Source organism: Clinocottus analis, unplaced genomic scaffold (assembly GCF_023055335.1).
Source record: "Clinocottus analis isolate CAN_PGR_092001 unplaced genomic scaffold, fCliAna1.0.p SCAF_20, whole genome shotgun sequence".
Lineage (NCBI taxonomy): Eukaryota > Metazoa > Chordata > Actinopteri > Perciformes > Cottidae > Clinocottus > Clinocottus analis.
Genome location: NW_027175932.1, coordinates 5157795 through 5178725, shown reverse-complemented (window position 1 = coordinate 5178725; position 20931 = coordinate 5157795). Strand labels below are relative to the sequence as shown.

The window sequence follows — 20931 nt, the reverse complement described above, 5'->3', positions numbered from 1 at the left end:
GAATAAAATGGTATCAGTAGCAACGTTTTGCTCCGCCATCTCAAAGACGGAGGGCCTGAAGAATCATTATGTCCCAGGTGATTTGCATATTTCTGCTCTTTCTCAGATGGCCTAAAACAATGCCAAAAGTTACAGTACATCACCTGTGCACCTTTGGGCCATCTATTTATGCTCGTGTCGCCCGTGTTTTGAATGTTAACACGAGTCTTGGCTTCTCTTTGGGTCAACATAATCTATTTTGAACGCACTGCTTCAACTGTGAGGTTTCGTACAGTCGGATGACTCATGGGTCAGCCGTCCTCGACTTACTGCGGTCAAACCATCATCTGGACCAGCTATTTCTGTGCTCCTTTCAAAACCAACTTGTGTTTTCTTTTAGGCACTAAGCAGAATATACCACTACCAGACTGATGAAGATTATGATGATTATGTTAATCCTCAGAAACGGCATTGGAAACCAGAGAACAGCGCAATGCCTCTGCAGCATGAGCTAACTAACAACGTGTCAGAAAATAACTGATGATTCTAAAGAATATGCTTCAAGCTCTATACTGTATTACCACAGCATCTTTGCATTGGTTTAGTAAAGTACAGTGCAATATCTAAATATGTTTGAATGAATCAACTAATTATTTGCAGTATTTAATCAAAGAAAGAGTCCAGTGAGTTTAAAATAACATCAAAAGAAAGGGCTCGACGGCGCCGAGCGACGCACCTTTAAGGCCGCGGAACGCTACCGCCAGTGGCTCAGGAGTTCCCGTCCTGGAAACCATCAACACATTCAGTGAGTGAACGTTTGGCCCCCATTGCCAGCGTGTCAATACACACGCATGATGAAGGTTGCAGGGTTTGTTGGCAAGTGTGAAAGGACAGCAGGATCACAGCAAGGGAACATCATTGCCTGCAGGGTGGCCACAATGGGAGAGGTGACCCGTGTGAGACCTCACATCTCTGAAAAAGATGGAGAGGACTGTACCACACATTCCCGGGCTTCCGTGTGTGCGTATTTTGTCTTTGCATTCATATGTGCGCAATGTGTGCAGAGGCGTGCTTTTGCGTGGGACGGCATACTATTATCGCTCCGTTTGTTTACTATGCCACAATCTTTGTACGCTTGTTTGCGTGTGTGAGTTCACTACTGCCTTGATCTTTGTTCTCGGCGCGGCATGCCCGAGATGAACCACCTACCACACTGCGGCGAAGAGCTGACGGAGGCTCTTTCGCGGGGCTATAAGATTACATAACGAGATATGTACACATCTGCACACAAACAAACAAAGTTGGTTGCAGGATGAAGGGAGGCGCCCACACGTGCACACACCATACTCTGACTGTCTCTCTCTCTCTCCTGCTTACTCGAACCCAATTTGAGCATGTGCAGACCGACAGTGCAGACACAGACGTACGCATGCACACACTCTCCGGTGACACCCCCCACACTGTAGACGGCAAGCTGGACCCTTAGTGCCCTGAGGCAGAGAGACAGAAAGAGATCAGTGGACCCAGTGATGTGTGTGTTATTTACACCCCTAACCCCCCCATTCTTGTCTCCCCTCTCTTTTTATCTCTCTCTCTCTCCTCCACCCCCCCCCCCTCCAGTTCCAAGTTGCAAATTCAGCAGTCTGTCAGCTCCGCTTGCAGTCTTGTGAATACACATGCAAACATTCTTTCTTTCCCATCTTCATCTGCCTCGTTCTCCCTCGACAACCGAGCGGGGCGCGAGTTCATGCACACGGCCGGCTCCCCTGCAAAGTGACGCGTGCAAAAACTTGTTTTGATGAGCAAGAACCTTTTAACAAAAAAAAAAAAAACTATATAAGACGCACTTAATGAAGCGAGTCCGTCTCAGCAGTCTCACCTTCTGCATGCTAAATTATACATTCACATGAGTTGCAGGATTACACGCTGACTTTGAAGATGTCATCCGAAAAAATGTGTCCAGTCTCAAGGACATCAGGACAATCCTGAGCGACACACACACCCTTGGATGAAATATTCTACTTGATGAAGCAGATAAACAGGAAGTAGGCCTTTTATGTTGAGCAGTGTTTCGTCTGTGTGTGTGTGTGTGTGTGTGTGTGTGTGTGTGTGTGTGTGTGTGTGTACTTGTGCTGCTTCTTCGTTGCAGCAGCGTGCATATGGCCTTACTGTCCTCGTGTCATTGTGCGTCTATTCACTTTAAGTTGCGTGTGTGTGTGCATGTTCTTTGTTATGTGTATGATTCTGCACATGTGTTTGTGTGCATTTGTCTGGATGTCCTTGGCCTTGTGCTTTCCCTTCTCCAGTCATGCACAAGATTCTTGCGGGCTCTTAGCAGAGGTCCTCGGGGGCAGGTTTGCGGCTGCCTCTGGTTCATCAGTGCAGAAAAACTCAAGCAGTCCCCACCACCCCCCCACCACCACCACCACCACCACCCAACTGCAAAACCCCACCCATTCACCCTGCTCTCTGGAGAGAGGGCTGAGGCCACAGAAGGAGGGAGTGAGAGAGGGATGAAAAGAGTGAGAGGAGGTGAAACGCTGGCAGAGAGCATAATTTGATATGACATAGTGTGTTGCATTATGGCTGATTAACACATGCTCAGCTCCGCCACCCGCACTAGAAAACACAAACCCCCAGGTCTCCCCGCCTGCCTTTCTCCGTCCCCCTGCCCCTTATATCTTGGGGCTTCCCTTTTTTTTTTACTCTCTCTCTCTCTCCCCCCCCCTCCCTCCGCTGTCCCAATTCCTCTACCATCTCTGCGACTGCGAGTGTGAAGGACATGCACTCACTGGAGTTGGGATTATTTGTTCTCCTTTTTTTCTTCTTTTTGTGGTCGGCCCCTCCTGGGACACTGTAAGGAGACACTTTTCCACTTGGTTTGCTGAGGACTGGTTGTGGCTGACTGCTTCTTACTAGAATGAGTGCGTGGAATACAGGCAGTGAGCCTTCAATCTTAACACAAGCGTACAGCATTTGACCTCAGACTGCAGCGCTTTGATTAGTCAGATCCTGCAAAGTTGTTTTTTTTTCTTTGTGCAACAACCGTTAATTGAATCAGCGTTATAAGTGAAATATTACCTTTTTTTTTATTTATTATATTTTCTCGCTACTTTTAAAGGCAAAAAGCATTTGATCAGTTAGACAATAACTGAGTGAACCCGTACTGGTGACATTCCTGTAACCTTGCAGCAGTTTGCACAGACAACCCTTTCATGATGTATTGGCCGCGCTGTTCATGTGAACATCCATTACGGGCACAAGCAGCGATGACATTTTCCCCCCACAGATAACTGACATTTATTTATTTTCGGAGTCATCGGGCAGATGCTGTGAAAACATCAAGTCCTCACATTTTTTCCCCCCTCTGCTTCAGGTGTCCTCTGTAATCGTCCTTGTTTAATCAGGGGAAGAAAGCAAACGGTGTGGGCTCTGCACGTTCGCGGTAGAATAAATAAGACGCGCGCAAGTTATAGTCATTTAACCGCACTTTGACATTTTTTAGGGCCCCTGCTCGGAGCCACACTTAACTACATTTAATATGGGTCGGCAGTGAAATACCCCTCCCTTGCGTCTCCCCTCACCCTCCCTTCTTCCCCTCGCTTTACTCTGGCGTGTAAAGAAATGCTAAGCATTTGTTTCTTGAGGACATAATTTTAAATGCTCTCTCTGCCGGTTGGGATCTTCAAACCTTGCCCTATTTAATGAGCATTTAAGGTCAGACCCTGTTTACATTGCCCCACTGGCCTGTTGTCACCTAAAAGGACCTACTCCGACACCTGCGGCCTTGCTGATTATGTGCTATTATTTAGGCTGTTTGTTACCAATCTGCACACAGTCTTCTGGATTCAGCTCGGCTGAGGCAGATCAGATCAGTCGACTCCGAGCCAGAATGGGGGAGAAGAAGCCTGGAGCCAGTGTGGATGCTAACGCCTCATCGCTTCTCTTTATTACCTGCTCACAGACACTGAGTCCTCCACACGTTGGCAGACCGGTCTTGGTTGAGCAGACAATCCCACTCCTAAATGCATTTGCTTATTTATTATTTTTTCTCTCTGTGCGCCTCATGACAGCTTCTCCTCTCGCTCTCATCCTTCGGCTCTTCTCTCACTTTTGTTCCCCTCTTCCAACTCCTCCGCTGTTTCTCCCACTCATTCATGCGTTTTTGTTTTTTTTTGCTCCAGCGCCGACCCGGCTATCGTTCCCATCTTTCTCTTTTGCTTTTTTAATTCAACCTCTCTCTGGCTCTCTTCGTTTCTTCCTCCTTTTTACACTTTCCCAATCTAAGCCCTGAATTAGGCATCCTATTTATTATTCTCCCCTCACCTCACCTGCTCTCTAATGCCTTCTCTCTGTAAGGAGAATGCTAAGTGCATTGATTCATTGATGCAATTTTTTCTTTTCTTTTTTCTCCCTACTGTCCTCTGATCTTTGTAAAGGCACCTCCTTTAGATGTCCAACAAGATCACCCACACAAAACTTCTCCCGCTCATTTGTCTCACGGTGGATTGTTTGATAAGGCAGACAACCGCTCTCTGGGCAAACAATGTCTCTCTCTTGTGTGTGTTTTTCTACATTCTTGCGTTTGTGTTTTTGCTGCATTGTGTGTGCGTCGCGCTCTACGAGCACGCCAAGGATTGGAGGCACATTGCTGCAAACCGCAGATGGCCGTACCTGTCCGCTCAAGTTTTATCTGCGAGACTCATATTTTAGTGTCTCCAGTGTCCTCTCAGGGATTGTCACACTGTCCAGCGCGATGAAAGATGTTCTCGTGACCCTAGTTAAGTCATAAAATGCCAGTGCACCTACGGATGCCACTGCTGGTTTGTGGGAAGGCATTCAACATGTGTGTTAAAGCACGGAGAAAATGCCGGCCCTTAATAGAAAATAGATGGGTCTTTTTTCATGGGCTGTCAACCTTGGAGCACGTTGACATGCGGAAGGAGGAATAGATGGATGAATAAATGGAAGCAGGGAGAGAGGTAGGATCTGAAGGGCTGCTGTGTTGCTTTGAGGATTAAACCGGCTGGATTTGGTGTGAGTCATGCTGTCATTATTTTAAGATCATTGTTTGAAATAATGAAAGAATTGGATTTTTCTGACGCACCTTTTTAACCGTTTGAATGTTGTTGTTTTTTTAAGGCTCTGCGCCACGATTTCAAAAGCCATACATTCTATTTTTAATTGATTTTAGCCTTTCCATAATACTGCTAAATATTGATAGAAATAGTTTGCGAGGGCGTATATGGCGCCGTTTGCGTTTTCACTTCTGCATCCTCCACATTTGGGTGTTTGTCTTTGTCTGACCATCAGAGGTGTGGCTGGTTTAATCCATCTCATCAGTCAAATTAAGAGGGAGGAAGGGTTTATTAACGGGGCGGACAAGGTACCTGAAATATCTCAGCGCCTGTCCTCCTATGTCGCCTCTTTGTCACCGACATGACACATTTCTTTTTTTTTCCGAAGATCCAGGTTTGAGATCATATTTGATGAATTCTTACATGTTCCACTAGTAATTTAGGTCAGTCAACGGCTAGCCTGCAGAAATCACTATAAATCTAGAGAATGGGACCACTCTGCTGGTTTTGTGTTTTTGTGCATATTACAGAGTCTCTCTCCCCCATCTCTCTCTCTCTCTCTCTCTCTCTCTCTCTCTCTCTCTCTCTCTCTCTCTCTCTCTCTCTCTCTCTCTCGCCTCAGGGATAGGCAGTTACATAAACAGGCTCTCGTCATCGCTGCACATCCGATTCCCGCTGTTGTACCAGTCTCTCTTAGCCTCTCATTTGTTTCCTTGTGTCTCCCCCCCCCCCCCCCATCACGTAACTTTCCCTTCACGCTTATTTCTGCCACGTCATCTACGTGTCAGCGCGGGTCTCGCTGAAGCATTTTGCACGGTTCCAATATGTTACTTTGGGCGCAGTATTTTGACTCCACAGCGGTGAAGAAAGTTGAGACCCGAGACGGACGAATTGTATAATTACCGAATGATTCAGTAAAGGGGGATATTTTTATATCGTCAGTACTTAATGGGGTCATTTGGCAAATGTACAAAACAAGCAAAAATCAATAAATGCCTTTAGTGCTGTGGGTTCTAAATGTTAGGGCTGTTGTTGCTGTGTTGATTCATGCCTTTGTCACAAGATTAGTTTGGATTTGTTCTCTGACACACGGAGATGACGGTACCTTTCTGGTCCTACGAGGAGGCTGATGAGCTCAGGTGTTCCTCACACTGGGAGAGCAGCAGCAGACCTTTGAATCTGCTCACAACTTGTGAGATGTGCCAAGTGATTCAGCGACTTCAAGGAGCTTTACCTGTGATTTGATATTGCCATCTCCCCCCCCACCCCCTCCCCCAACACCCCTCCCTGCCCCTTTCTATTTTATTCTCTTCCCTCCTGTTTTCACTTTCCACCGGTGCTCCTCACCATAGCCACATCCATATTGACCTCTTCTGTCACTCTCTGGTATCCTGCGTCTCTTCCCATTCTCTTAATCCCCACAAGCTCTGCCGCCCTCCCTCCACCGCTCCCTCCTTTTCATACCTCTATTACGTTTGCTCCTTCAAATGGCGAGTGCGTAGGGAGCGGAAGAACAATGAAGTGAAAGCTGTGATCAGAGAGAGAGAGAGAAACGATCAGAAGTCCCGCATGGAGGAAGGAATAACAGGATAACGCCTCTCTGGAATACCGGTCGTTATGGCAACACTTTGGCGAGCTTGGACAGACAAGCCGGTTAATTAAAAAGTTGACGAATTGCTTTTTAATTGCATGCTTATCCATTGTGACATTGATGTAGTCCTATACCTTAATCAACCTACTTTAAATCTGCTCTTTTCTATCTTTTTTCCTCTTCCTCCTATTCTTTCTTTACGTTATGTAGTTTCCACCGATTTAAAACGATAATCAACGATGATCGATCGCTTTAATTGATAAACACATCTTACAGAGGACGACTGAAAAGAACGACGGGAGACTGGAAGGCACGCTGGGTGGGCTTCAATGGTGTGAACGCATTGTTAATTTCAGCCCACCGTTATCCCGCATGCCGTTTTTCCGGGTAGGCGTATTTATATGAATGAGAGACGTAACGTCACCCATTTGGCATCAAGGTCATACGAATAGCTGTTGTGGTGGGAGTACATGTGAAGAGCAAAGGCACGGAGTGGGGAAGGCGTCAAAGCAAACAAAGTTATCAGACAGAAATCAAGCAAAGCTCCAAGTGCTCGTGTCCCTTTGTACAAATCTCCTTCTAGCAGCGCCTCATTTTTTATTAAGGTTATCATGATACACAATCAGACAAAGTGTTTGTCTTGGCTACAGCTTAATTATTTTGTCTCCCCCCCCCTATTCCCCCTTCCTCTTTTCTCAGCCTCTCTCTGTTTACGCCATTTGAAGACTGAGTGTGTGTATCATATGCCCTCGCACTTGCAGCTGGCCGGCTTTAATTGCATGCTTATTCCCCGGCGCTGCTTTTGTTTTGCTCTGACGACATCTTGTTTGGCTTGATCCTCCTTTAATGGCGGCGGATAGATGCGCTCACTGCCCCAGTAAAAACACTAAACAAGCAAACACAGACAAAAAGAGGCCTACTTGACATAAGTATCCATTTGCAGGAGTGATTGCCTCCAGGGACTGACTGACTGACTGTGTGTGTGTGTGTGTGCATGTGTGTGTGCGTACGTGTGTGTGCGTGTGTGATGCCTGGTTCACACCCCTCCGGCCGTATGGTTTCCATACCGGTGAAGTAGGGTGACGCCCATGAGGACAACAGCACGGGTGTATGTTAATGTGTCACCCCGATTACAAATGCACCCACATATCCTGTTTCCATGGTAACACCATGCCCCCTAAGTTCACGCGCACACATCAGCAATCTCTGTCGGTGGCAAGCACTCGGTTACCTCTGCCTCTGAGGAGTGCGACATCAATAAACGTGCTTACTTCCGCACTTGTTGCCGGTGGTTCTTTGTCAGCAGGCCGACAAAGCTCCTCCCACTTCTCAACCCAACGCGCACGTGTGTAATTGGATCAATTTCTGCCAATTTAAAAAGTGTAACAAGTTAGCACCTCGATGGCCTTCGGACGTTTGCGAGCCCTCGACAGTCGTGTGTGCGTGTGTGCGTGTGTGTGTGTGTGTGTGTGCGCAGCACAAGAGGGCTCATATTAGCCGTGTAAACCGGGGTTGAGTAGCCCCGTCGCCAGCCTGCTGCCTCTGTGATGGGAGAACATCTGTTGGCCGTGATATGAAGCTAGGCAGCATCTCCGTCTCTCTCTTCTTCTCCCTCTCTTCCTAGCTCACTCCTCCGTTCCCCGTTATGAATTCCCCAGCTGCTCGGCTCCCTCCCTTCACCTAAAAAAAAAACCCTGTCCCGTGCCACCTGTGCAGTTTTAATGCATAATTTATCTGCTAAGTAACCACATCCGAGAGCCTCATCCCTCCATCCCGCTCCCCGCTTTCCCTCCCTCCGCCTCACTGTTTGGCTTGGAACGTGAAAGTGGACACTTCTTCTCTAATAATCTTATTTAGGAAGATTAGGATCGATTGGTTTCAACTCTGGGGTACACTGACCACCACTGGAGTCGGTGGAGCCTCGGCGTGAACCTAGATCTCAGCACTGCATCTCCTTGGGGGTTCTGGGTTTTTATTATTATTATTTATATATGGCAGAATTCTACAAAAAAACAGTATTACTTCCTTATTAAAGTATCTTGGTATCACATCAGTTTCACCTCTCCAGATTGCTCTTAATGTCTCAGATGGTATCTTAACTGGCAGCAGACCAACTGTTTTCAATATGGCTGATTGTAAAGTGCTAATCAAACAGCACTATGTTTATACAAAATAATCTTAGAATTCCTTGTGTGTTTGACGCGTTGAACCAATTGCCTCCTCAAGCATGATATAGGTGTGCGATTTCAGCTTTTACAGCTCGTCAAATAGGCCCGTGTGCAGCCGGCGTTTTACGTTTGCGTGTCCACACGCGTGTGGCCTTGCAATCCCACGAGCAGTCGTTCTGTATTAGCCCCCCGCGGCAGGACCGATGTTGCGACCACGTCGTAGCTCAACCTGGACCCATTCGTCCCAAGGCCGCGGCCGGGCCTCTGCGCACATACACGTGTTTGTTTGTGCTTAGCCCAGTCTATATGTTTTACGATGTGAGGCTACCATGCATTATGTCTGAATATGAGGACATCAGGGGAAGGAATGACAAAGAAGCTTGCATACAATAAAACTCCTCCTTCCTGTAAATCAATTCTCCCCGCGCTGCCATGGCCGCCCATCTTCCTGCTTGTACTTATACCGCCACGACAAGGTGAGCGATCAGGGTTAATGTACCAAGCACCCCTCTTAACCTTGGAGGCGGGCCTCTTCGGGCCGGGCCGTTGCGTTGGGTTAATGTCTTTTCTCTTTACGGTGGAGGAGCGATTGGGCCACCCTGACACCTGTCATTCAACTCGCTGTCCAATCAAAATCAATAACCACAACATGTCTGTTGTGCCCCTTACATTGTGATCCCTGCACCTCAAATGAACTCTTAAACCGACAATAAATCCAAGTGGTGCACCCTGGTAGTCCGCCTGTCACTCAGTCTAGATGTATGGTGTTCTTTATATTTAGTATCTTTATATGTTATTACATCGAGTTAGCAATAACAGCACTTCCTGTATTGCGGCCGTTAACCTTTCACCTCTTTAATGAGGACTGTGTTCAAATTAATTATTGATAACACAAAAATAACAAGCTACTCTATGCTACCCATGCACCTTAAATATGGTAAGATAGATGTTATAATACATGGCTTTTTTTTTTTAAAATCATACACTATAACATACTCATTTAAAGTTCCTGTGAGGAGGCAGCAGTGTTATGGCGGATTGCCCCTCGGTGAAGCAATTGTCGGTCTTGTTGTTCATGTTCCGCCTCTAATGGCTTCGTCAGTACAGACGACGCCATCAAGCAACAGGGAATCCAGGGTCTTCCACTTTTCTGCCACACCAGCTCATGAACGTGACTGCAGTGCAGATTTGTAATGAGCTCTTTCTCACTTTGTACACCAATCAAACTCCAAGCTAACAGTAAATTACAGGGGTAATTTTTCTACACAATATCGCGGAGGGAATACCCTGCACACGGAAATAGAACATAAATGCAGAGTTCTAAAGCGGCGCTCTTTGGATAGATTTAAGCACTGAGACTGAGTGTTTTACTACATTGAGTACCAGAGGGATTGGATTTACAGCAAAATGAGTTCAGGCCGTCTTTAACTTTTCCATTTGAATACGCAGCCTTCACTCACTTCCCAATACGTCTCTTTGATTGTTGAATTGTTGTACGAGTGAAGCTCACCCTGCTAGCATCTAAAAAGGATAAAAATGAGTCATACAGTAAGTAAATGTGATCCCCCTTCTCTTCTTATGTGAAGCTTTGAGCCTTTTGAAGTGAGCTTCTAAAAAAAAAAAAAAAGGCTACAAGTGAACACTGAGAGACCAGAAGAGAGAGAAACGTGCCCTCGGTTGAATTAATTAACCATTCTATCTAAAGGGGATTCATCAGGAATATAATGGGGCCCAAATTGATTTACAAAGTGCGCTCTTATGACTAGCATGCTCCTATTGATTTCGATTGTTCTCCAAGTGTGATTGGCTAATGAATTAACAATACAATGTTCAGACGAGAGCCCCACTCTGCGTTATCTCCCTCACGTTTCTGCTAGTTTGCGACAGCTGCCTTGTGTCAGAGGTGCAAAAGTTTGTCACGGGTTGCGAGGGCTGAGCAGCCTTGTCCACTGAGGTGTGCTTGAATCATTGGGCAGCGACATGTGCACACCGCAGCTGTCAAGCGCTTCATGCACGCGAGTGCGGCGGTGAAGCTAAGACAGGTTAATGAGAAATTGTGAAGACGGGGCTATTTAGAATAGTGCTCATAATGTTCTTTTTTAAGGAGCGCTCTCTTCCGAGCGTGTCAGTTTGATTAGAAAAAGGGTGTAACATGTTCTTATTTGTCAGGCGTGTGGGTTCTCAAATTATATAATTTCATGTTTTTCCCACTTTTAGAGATTTAGTTCAGAACATCTGAACCAAAGATATGAGTCGCTTCAATTTTAAACTGCCGTACAAATATCTCTCAACAGTTAGAAGTTGAAACTAAACCCTTTATTACTTTATTAGTATTTTAAGTTGGGCACCTGCATGCGAACAAAGTGCAAAGCGTGTACTTCGGGGAGCAATCGTACCAACACACCAGAAAACACACTCCTAGAATTGACACGCTGCCACCTTTAATCGGCGTTCAAACCAGCCCTCACCCGCTTGTTCTGGCACTGTGCGCGTGTTCAGTCATCCATCTGTCTGTGTATTCACCCACCTGTGCTTGTAGGAATCTACTGTATGAATGTAGAACACTTGCTCAGTCTTTCTCTGCTGCCGCACTGTTCATCAAATTACAAAATATTCCGACAAATCATCACTAAGTTAATCAGCAGCCTACTTAGCTCTCCCAAGCAGAGCCGCTCTTGTCGAAGCGCTTCTCTTCCGTCAGCGAGGTATCCGATGTACCAGGCAGGGAAATGAAGACTCTCCACCAGAGCCTTGCTGTAAGGATTAGGCTCTAACGAGGTATTTCTCCTTCAGCGCCCTTGACATTTGGCATGCAGGTTTCACTTATGTAAGAGGCCACTCTTGGCTGTTAAAAGGTACGGTGGCTGGTGTCGTCGGAAAGCTGCGTTATAGATTTGTAGCGAGAAATAAAAGCAGGAAGAGAATGAATGGGTGGGAGGAGAGGAGAAAACAGATGTTTTAACCAGAAATGGAAACAGGCCTAAACCTCTCCACACATGATTGAACGCTTCATCCATGTTGTTCCGATCGTCACCGTGTGCATCAATAGAGCCACATCGCCCACTCACCGCATTACTGAACTCACTTTGGTGTAAGTGTGTTTTGTCATTCAGGAGTTGTGAAGGTCAGCCTAACCTGCCATCCCTCTCAGCTTGGCCTCCATTATTAGGACTTGTTGTCCTTTCAGCCCGAGCTTAATGGCCTGCCGCTTTTCCCTTTTTCCCCATCTTTCTATTGCCTCCCCCGCCCCCACCCTCTCTCTCTCCCCACTTTCCCTCTCTCTCTCTCTCTCTCTCTCTCTCTCTCTCTCTCTCTCTCTCTCTCTCTCTCTCTCTCTCTCTCTCTCTCTCTCTCTCATTGTCTGTGGCAGCTTGGTGGCTGTAGCGTCTGGCTGCAGTTGCAGAGCAGAAGCAGCAGTCACATACCTGCATTCAAGTGGAACAAACAGGATGGTTGGCTGCTCACGGAAGGTCATCAGCCCCGGGCACAGCGGTTGTGTGTGCGCACATATCTGTGCATTTATTTGTGCGTTAAAAAGAGATGAAGCTCTACAGAGCTGCTAATATTGCGGTAGGAGGGGAGTCAATTGACTCTGTCAATGTTTACCATAACAACGTGTTTTTGTAAAGCGTGTGTGTGTGATAGATTATGCTCATTGAGGAACATTAAATATAGCGGGCAGAACTACAAATACTTCAAATATTGTGTCACCAAGCTTTCTTTTGGAACTGAACTTATGCAACTTGGGGTAACCACAACCTTTCATGAAAACATTTTCGTCTCAGGCGTACACAACTTCAGCTCATTTTCTTTTGGCGGGCCTTTGTATTTTGATCACTCCAGGCAGTGCTTAGGCACACAAACGCTACCCAAAGCAGACGGAAGACTGAATGAGATCAGAGGAAGCAGCAATACAAAGAGCGTTGTTCGAAGATGCCAAGTGGCAAAAACTGCTTTTTGCAAATGTCCAGTTGGAGACTGGTCATCAACTCAAATGAGGAAAATAGCCTTTTTCTTGACTGCAACAGCATACAAATACGCTGCAGTTTGCAGCCGCCCATCCATCGAGAGTAAATATATATTTTAAATAAACACTCTGTAAAAGAGGAACGCCAACTTAAAGAAATTCCACATTGAATGGGAGGCATTTCTGGGCGTTTGTGCTTGCAAATCTATGTTGGTTCAAATCTGCACCAGCCCCCCTCTGTTTGTGTCTTTTCACTGACTTTGTATGTCGCTGTGCAACCTCTCAATTTCAATCAAGCAGTCTGGTTGTGTTTTCGGCACGCGCTGTGCTTCTTAGAGCAGAAAGTACAACTTTCAACGAGGGGGCCAATGTGTTTTCCCATCGGTCTTCGTACCTGCCTCTTGTCACAGTGACATCCACACTCGACACAAAGCCAGAGGTCAACAGGAAGCCTGCGTGTCTGTGCTTGGTTTCCAATCCCACCATAAGCCCACCCACTTGCCACCACCCTAAAGGTGCCACATTGATGGCCACCAGTCTAATGCACGGTGACACACTAATCTTCGCCTTTCCTAATTGGTGCTGCCGGTTTGATTAAAAGCCAAGCCATGTCAGCTCACTTGCAATGTGGGAAGCATGTTTATACTCCAGCATTTGTGACTGTGCATATAATGTGTGCATATGGCTGTGTGCAAGTGTGTTAATAATGCACGAGCCCGTCTCATGCCGTACAAAAAAAAAAATCTTGGTTGATCTGGGGGTTTACGAAGCGTGGATGCGTTTTCAGTCTTCATTAACCTTGCTCGCCCTCAATTCCCAGAAATTCTACCTGCTTTCTCCCCCTTCCCCTTCTCCAGCGCGTTTCCTTTTTTTCTCCCTTTTTGCAGCATTTGTGGGATGAATAATTGAATGTTATTGGGTAGTATGACCCTGTCTTTTCTTAGGGCGGGGAGGCAGGGCAGCAGCGCTCAGTTGTTCTGGCACATATTTCGTGGATAATGGTTGGATCAATTCAACGATGACGATTGTTTTTTTATTCCTTCAAATCTAATTGACCAATTTCTCTGTCGCTAGCACACACACACACATACATATACATTTTGCTCCAGTAACACCCTTGCCACTGAACATCACCACATCAATGAGGTAAACGGATAATCTTAGCATGCTAAAGAGCCAGAATATATATTTTTTTTTAAAAAGGAAAAAAAAGCCTTGGGTATGATTAACTAAGCTTTAACACAAGCGTAGCTCTGCAGATGAGCGAAGGCAGGGTGAAAAATGACAACATTAAAACTAGCTAATCTAATTAACTCGATGATACCATGCAGTTAAATAATTAGCCAGACCCTAATTGGCTAATATCACTGTGCTGTAAAATAAATAAATAATAATTAAAAAAAATCAGTCTGCCTCTTTTTCCCCTCTTTCTGTAACCTTTAAAAGTAAACACTTCCCAAATAGCCTGCAGAAAGGAACGGTAACAAGCTGTGCTGCTGCTGCTGCTGCTGCACAAGAAGTTGGAGCACTGTGAAGTTTGGTTGCACTTTTTGACTTTTGCGTTCCCCGCCCATCTTCGCTCCTTGTCTCCTCCTGTACACCTCCTCCACTCCCCTTCATCTGCAGGGAGTTGATTAGCTCACTTTCATCCCAACCATCACTGTGTTGGTCCACGTGCCGAATACCATTTCTGAACTTGAAGCTGTGTACAAACACCCGGTATTCAGTCTGACAACCACCACCCTTTCTTTCAGCTGCATCCCTTGCACTCTGTAAACGCACACACAAGCAAACGCACACACACACACACACACTTACTGACATCCATGCAGTTTGATATGTGGCCCAAGGCAAAGCACTTCTCCCTAATGAGACTCCTGCCCTCTGTTTCTCCTGGGGAGCCGAAAGAGAAGTAACCTTGATGCAGAATCGAAAGGATGCAGCTAAACACACACACACACACACACACACACACACACACACACACACACACACACACACACACACACACACACACACACATATTGCCATGCTTTTAAAGAAACACATTGACTATATTAGTTCCCAAACCTATGATTATTTATATACATGAATAATATCTTGTATTATCACCAACACTACATAGTTAATCTCAAGTCTCGTATCAACCTAATTCTTATTTCACCCCCCAAGACTATAAAAAAAGGCCACTTTTTATCGATCAACTTACATTTTTGATCAAATCTGGATTTCAGGCCTGCAACTGAAGACTATTTGAGTAACAATAATTAGGCCTACAATCCAAAAAGCCAAAGATATTCAGTGACAAATTACAGTTTAAATGATCACATTTAAGAAGCTTTACCCGGCAGGTGTTTGGCATGTTCAGCTGAAAAATGACTTAGCCATCAAAACAGTTTCATGTTGTATTTCTGTTTTTTGAACAATAGTTTCAGTCTCTGCTGTGTCTTAGCGTCCATCTGGAGTTTTGAGTGCAAGCTGATGTCATCTGGCTTCTTTTACCACGAAAAATGATTCAGTTTCTAATAATTGAATTTACCACAACCTTTATTCATTTCTTTGAAACATTGGCTCATTGTAGCATTGTGTTGAATCAGAAAGCTGTGCTAGAAACAATAGAGCGTCCCATCTGCTGGCAGCATCATAGGTTTGAGTTCGGCCCAAGATAATGAGCAACAAAAGAGTTTACGGCGCTCGTCGAGTCATACGTCACCATGCCTGGCTTGGCATGATATTATTCCGGTGCTCTCACAAAGATGTGATCAAATCATTCCTTTGTCACAATTGTGTGAATCACTGTTATGTCTCAATTGGGTGTAAAAAGTATTTTTTATGTGACACACAATCTCTTGTGCTTATTTATACCTTTATGTTTTGTTTCTCAAACGATACAGAGGGCAATGTAAAGGGATTCAGCACCATGTTTGTATTGCACATATCTGGTATTTGCTGCAGTCCCTGACCTGTTTGTCTCCTGTGTGTGTGTGTGTGTGTGTGTGTGTCGTAGATCTGGGCCAATTATGAGGAGAAACCAGTCGAGGAGGTTGTGTATGTAACAGAAGAGAAGGAGCGAGTGGCCAACTACAGAGCCGTGTTCGTCACCGAAATCTGCGACACCCTACACTTCTACTCCCAGGACGTAGAGACAGGTATGTTCACAACTGTCTCCTGTGTGTTTGCATGAATCCATGTAGGACTCATACTTTTATATTTGTCAAATAGACCAACTTCGGCACGGAAAACGTGACAAATTGAAATTGGAATTAGTCAAACTTTAAATTTCTGGGTTAACATGTTGTTTTACTCCATCACCGCCATCAATGTCGGCGACGCGAACAAGGGTCCGCTCTCTTTTTTATTATTATTTATTTAACACCACGCTGACTTTAGGAATGGCAATTATCTCTACCAGGCTGACATTCGCCTCATCCCTTGCTGCAGCATCCCTGCCACGATTAGAGACCAAACAAAGGACGTCCTGCTTGTTATTACAACTGAATGACAGGAATAAATCACACCATCTGGCCACCATCAATGACAGGGGGAGGGAAGGAGAGGAAAGTTCGGAGTTGGGAAAACTAACAATCCCTAGTATTCTCACATGGCTGCTCCCTCTGACACGCTGTGTGTGTATACACAGTGTGTATATACATATATATATCCTGTAATACATATGCATGCGTGTGTGTACATGAATGAATGCACACATAATGCCTCCCTCACTCCATTCTCTTTTGCTCTGGGTAACGGTCCGTCTTTTAGGTGGTAAACTTAATGAGCCATCCTCTGCAATATCAAAATGAAGGTGTGTTTTTACGTATACACATGTTTCTGTGTTTAATTAGAAGTGCAAAAAACACAGCAGTTTGTTGTCCGCAACTTTTCCAAGGCAGAAACGGTAACCAAGCAACACTTTTGCTATTATTGCCCGCACAGTCGATATTTTAAGATCCACATAATGAGGAAGAATAGATTTGTCTCTCCTCTTTTCAGAGAAATGCGACATGGCTGTGAAAGAAAGTGTTTCGGGACATTTCTTAATCATCATTATGGTCTTGAAAGGATAATTAGGATTAAGACCAACCTGTCCTCGACACCTCGGGTTTTGGGACTTCATAAATATCACAATTACACCAAAACCCGAGCTCACAAACTAGCTGGAACCGATCTGAAGCCTACACGCCCGTCACTATCCCTTCATCGCCTGCCAGTTTGTGTGCGGGGAGCGGTATAGGCTGCGGTGGTCGTCCTCTCACATCTGGCTTTACTGGCAGTTGAATGTCAGAGGCCATGAAATTGACTTTGGCCACCTCTCAGTTTGCTTTACTGCTGTAATTAATTAATTTGCCTTCATTTACTGCCAATGAGCCTAATTATCACTCACACCGTAATAATCCAGTCCCACACACGAGTGTTGGAAGAATTTGGCCCTCGATTGTTCTTCTACATGCCCCCCTTACCAAAGTGTGCGCACACAATCTGCTATTCATCTTCTTGCCATGAGCTGTAGATTCAAATCTAAAGCCTGTACACCTCCACTGGCTGCTTCAGGCTCACTCCTCTGTCAGCAGGAGTGTGATGTTCAGGCTATGTGCAAGGTGTTATCACTGGCAAGAGGCTGAAATGGACAGTACATGTTAACCTAAGGCCTTCAACATCACTCACTGTCAGCAGGAAATATGTACAGCCGGACCGCGTTGTGGAATTTCCCCCCTATGTTATGGATTCAAAGAGCAAATCAAAGTTGTTTTTTTAATATTGAATCATTAGCATATCTCTCGTACATCCCTTTTATCTACAAGGGAAACAGTGCTTGCTATTACTTACCACTTTTCTCAGCAGCAACCTAAGTGTTGCATTTAAATAAATTGTACACAAACTGCATTTTTCTATACTGCTGCTCTCAGTGTATTTTGACAAGAAAGCTGTGAGTTATTTAATATTTTTCTCATATTAAAGGCTTGATTTTTAGATGATCCAGCAATGCTGGGGCCTTTTTATTTCCCCCCCTTTAATTGGTGTTTTTCCACCAAGAGGCTTACATGCTAGTTAAAAAAAAAAAAAAGTGTTATTCTCAGCAGGGAGGCAACCTGACCAGTCCTCACCCCTGCCTCCTTCTCCTCATCTCCCTCCATATCACGTTGTTTGCCCCTCCCTGCCTTCCATCTCTTTTTCTCCCTTGGTCTCTTTCATTTTCGCTGACGCTTCCTCAAAGCTACATTAAGTCATACCAACCCCTTGAAGAGCACATCAAAGTGTTAGGCCCTGTAAAATCATACAAGCTGAGTGCTTTGCAATATCATTACATGTTCCACCCCCCTCTCGCTCTCTCTCGCTTCCCTCAATATCTGAAGTGAAGGAATTTATATACTTGCATAAGCTTCCAAGCCGAGTCTGAATTTTAGAAATACGCTTGTGACGGAAACTGATTGCAACATAAGACTTCTCATAAATGATAGAGGGGCTAACACATGTGTGCCGCGGTTGATGTTCCAAACCACGTGAAAAAGAATTGCATGTGTATGTTATGAGTTTGCTTTCAGATGGCAACAACTCTGTGACCATCCCTGTGGTTTACCATAATACAATGCACCATTATGGAGCATTAATGCAGCTCAGGAGTCTTCAAATAGAACCAACAAGTTCCCACACAGTTGAGCAAACACTTTCCTGATGCAGCTTATCAAAAAATCGACCTTCTTAGACCCCCATTATGCTGGATTGTTCACTTCAACAACACGACACCTTTTCTGCTCTCCCTCTGAAGATTGGAGTCAAAATTCTGTCTTTTTGGCAACGGCTAGCAGCACTCCATTTGCCAGTAAAGCAAACCTATTCATGGAGTACTCCTTGACTTTCCTTGAGATGCAGCACACTTATGATATGGAGTGCAGGGCTAACTGGCTTTCCCCCGGTCTCGCCCGATGTACAGTTTGGAAGCAACAAGCCTCACTGAAAGCAACTTGAAGGAGAGAGTAGAATCGTTTTGCCATTGATGGGTAGGTGCGAGCCAATTTACTTAACTTCAATAATCTACAGCTTTTATTGTGCGAGTAAAACCAATTTTGAAAGTCAGCGGTATTTATAGAAACAAACAAAAAAAAAGATAAAAATGCAGCTGGGACCGATAGTCATTTTTTCTGTCTGCAGTTAAGAAGCCATTTCTTCAAACCGTTGCTTTAGTAAGATAAGATGAGCTTTATCGATTCAACGTGGGGAAAATGAACACAGCAAGACGGGAACAAGAAGCGGTGAAATATTCCAGGTAGCATGGTAATGCTGACAATACGCAGCATGACGTAGAAACCAGTGTTTGTATCATGAAAAGACAAATCCATAAATATTCTGACCCGGTAAGAATGAGCTATAGTAGATCGGGTCGGTGTCTGTAGAAAGCACCACATACAGAAGAAGAAAAGGGAGGGGGGGGAGAAATGTATAAAAGATGACCTTAACATTGATTAAAAGCAGTTTGAAGCAGATGACGGCAGATAACGGCAGTCCAGTGGGAAGAGATACCAGATGTTGTAAAGTGGAAAGTACATCTGTTACAGAACAATAAAGAAGACAAATGCAAAGAAAAACATGTATATGTAAAAGCCGTATCCAAACCATAAACCATGTGGGAATGTGGCGGTTTTCTAGGCCAAGATATTTAAGTATTACGGTTTATTGTGGTCTGCTAAGAGCAGTGGTGAGTAAAGGCTACACGACTGCTGCTCGTAAATGAACATGCGTTATCTTTTCAATGATTCTCATGTTGTTGGAAAATGCAGTTTTTAATGTCTTTTCATTCTCCGGGGGTTTTAAGCGCTCTGTATTCTTCTTCTCCCTCCCCTCTGCCCCCCTTTCCCATTTTAATTATTCACATTTAATTACTCTTAAGTGCTGCTTTTTTTCCCTTCACATATGGATATCTTTACCCAAGCTCGATAAGTGATTAATTTCACATTAGGAATGGTTTTTCCAAGTCACTGAGACGCTTGAGGGATTGCGCTCTTTAATCCTCAGTTTATTTTAAGGGTCTTTATCTGTTGCTGTGTGCGTTTTATCTCTCATTGTCTCACTTCCCCCTTGCACACATTGTCTCTTCCTGGTAATGCTTTCTCTCTTTTCTCCCCCTATTTTCCTTGTGTGCGTTGCTCTCTCTCTGGAGGCTACGTGTAATTACTGTCAGAGGGGGATCGTCATAGATCTGTGTGACCTTGGACACTCGGAGACAGAGGCCACTCCAGGCACAGGGGGAATAAGTGACTCTCTGATGTCCATGGTTGTTGCTCTGCCACTATGCTGAGTAGTCGACATAATTAACAAAACAAAACAAAAAAAACTTTGCTAACTATAGCCCTGAAGACGTAATGGGAGTGTAGCCGTAATAGCTGCGTCCTGAGCATTGGATGCTTTGCCACTTTTTAATTATTATTTTTTTGTTAATCAAAGACATAAAGCACAGGAGTATTAGTTTCCCTAAAAACTCATAAGCAAGCTGTGTCCCAATTCCACTGAGGGAACGACTTTAGGAGGGTTTTCAAATAGAGCTGGAGGGATGAATCGGATCCTTAGTGCAGATATGTTATCCTGTGCACGATGTCCGCTCCATTTATGTAACGTCTGCTCGCCATCGCCTGTTCTGTATGTTGCATACACTCCCGATTTCTGGGTATAAGTAAGATAGGACACTCTTTGTGGATCCAGCCTGCATGGGTGTTTCTTTGCATAGCTCGCAGCCTCCTCCCTGATTTGTAGTTACTCAGTTGTCACCTCCACTGGACTGGATTGCAGGCCCGGGCCCTTACCGAAGAATACACACATCTCTACCCACCTCAAGGCTCAGCTGCAGCGCGGTTGGCGGTACATCCTGTCTGGTGCTTGTTTCCTGGCATCCATACAGACTCATAATGAGTGGAGTCGTCCCCCCCCCAACCAGGTGCCACTCCGTCCACATTATTCACACTTCTACCTTTTACACACAGCAGCTGTTCATCACCTAATGATGCTGGACCCAGCTACTGATTGAGCAAGCCAGGCAGGGAGCTGTTCTCTCTGGCTACGCTTCAAACCGGACCCTTTTCTGTCTTTAGAAATTGAATTCCAATACTTTGAAATGTTAGGTTTCAATCTTATTCATCCACGGGCTTGTTTCCTTTA

At 45.0% G+C, this 20931-nt stretch overlaps 1 protein-coding gene across 1 annotated transcript in view; it reads left to right on the top strand.

Moving 5' to 3' along the window:
• The window catches only part of snd1 (staphylococcal nuclease and tudor domain containing 1), a 158599-nt gene that overhangs the window by 106101 nt on the left and 31567 nt on the right, over positions 1-20931 (top strand). The window contains exon 19 of the mRNA XM_068586450.1: positions 15791-15932. Within this exon, the coding sequence (XP_068442551.1) occupies positions 15791-15932 (142 nt within the window). The remainder of the gene's footprint in view (positions 1-15790; positions 15933-20931) is intronic.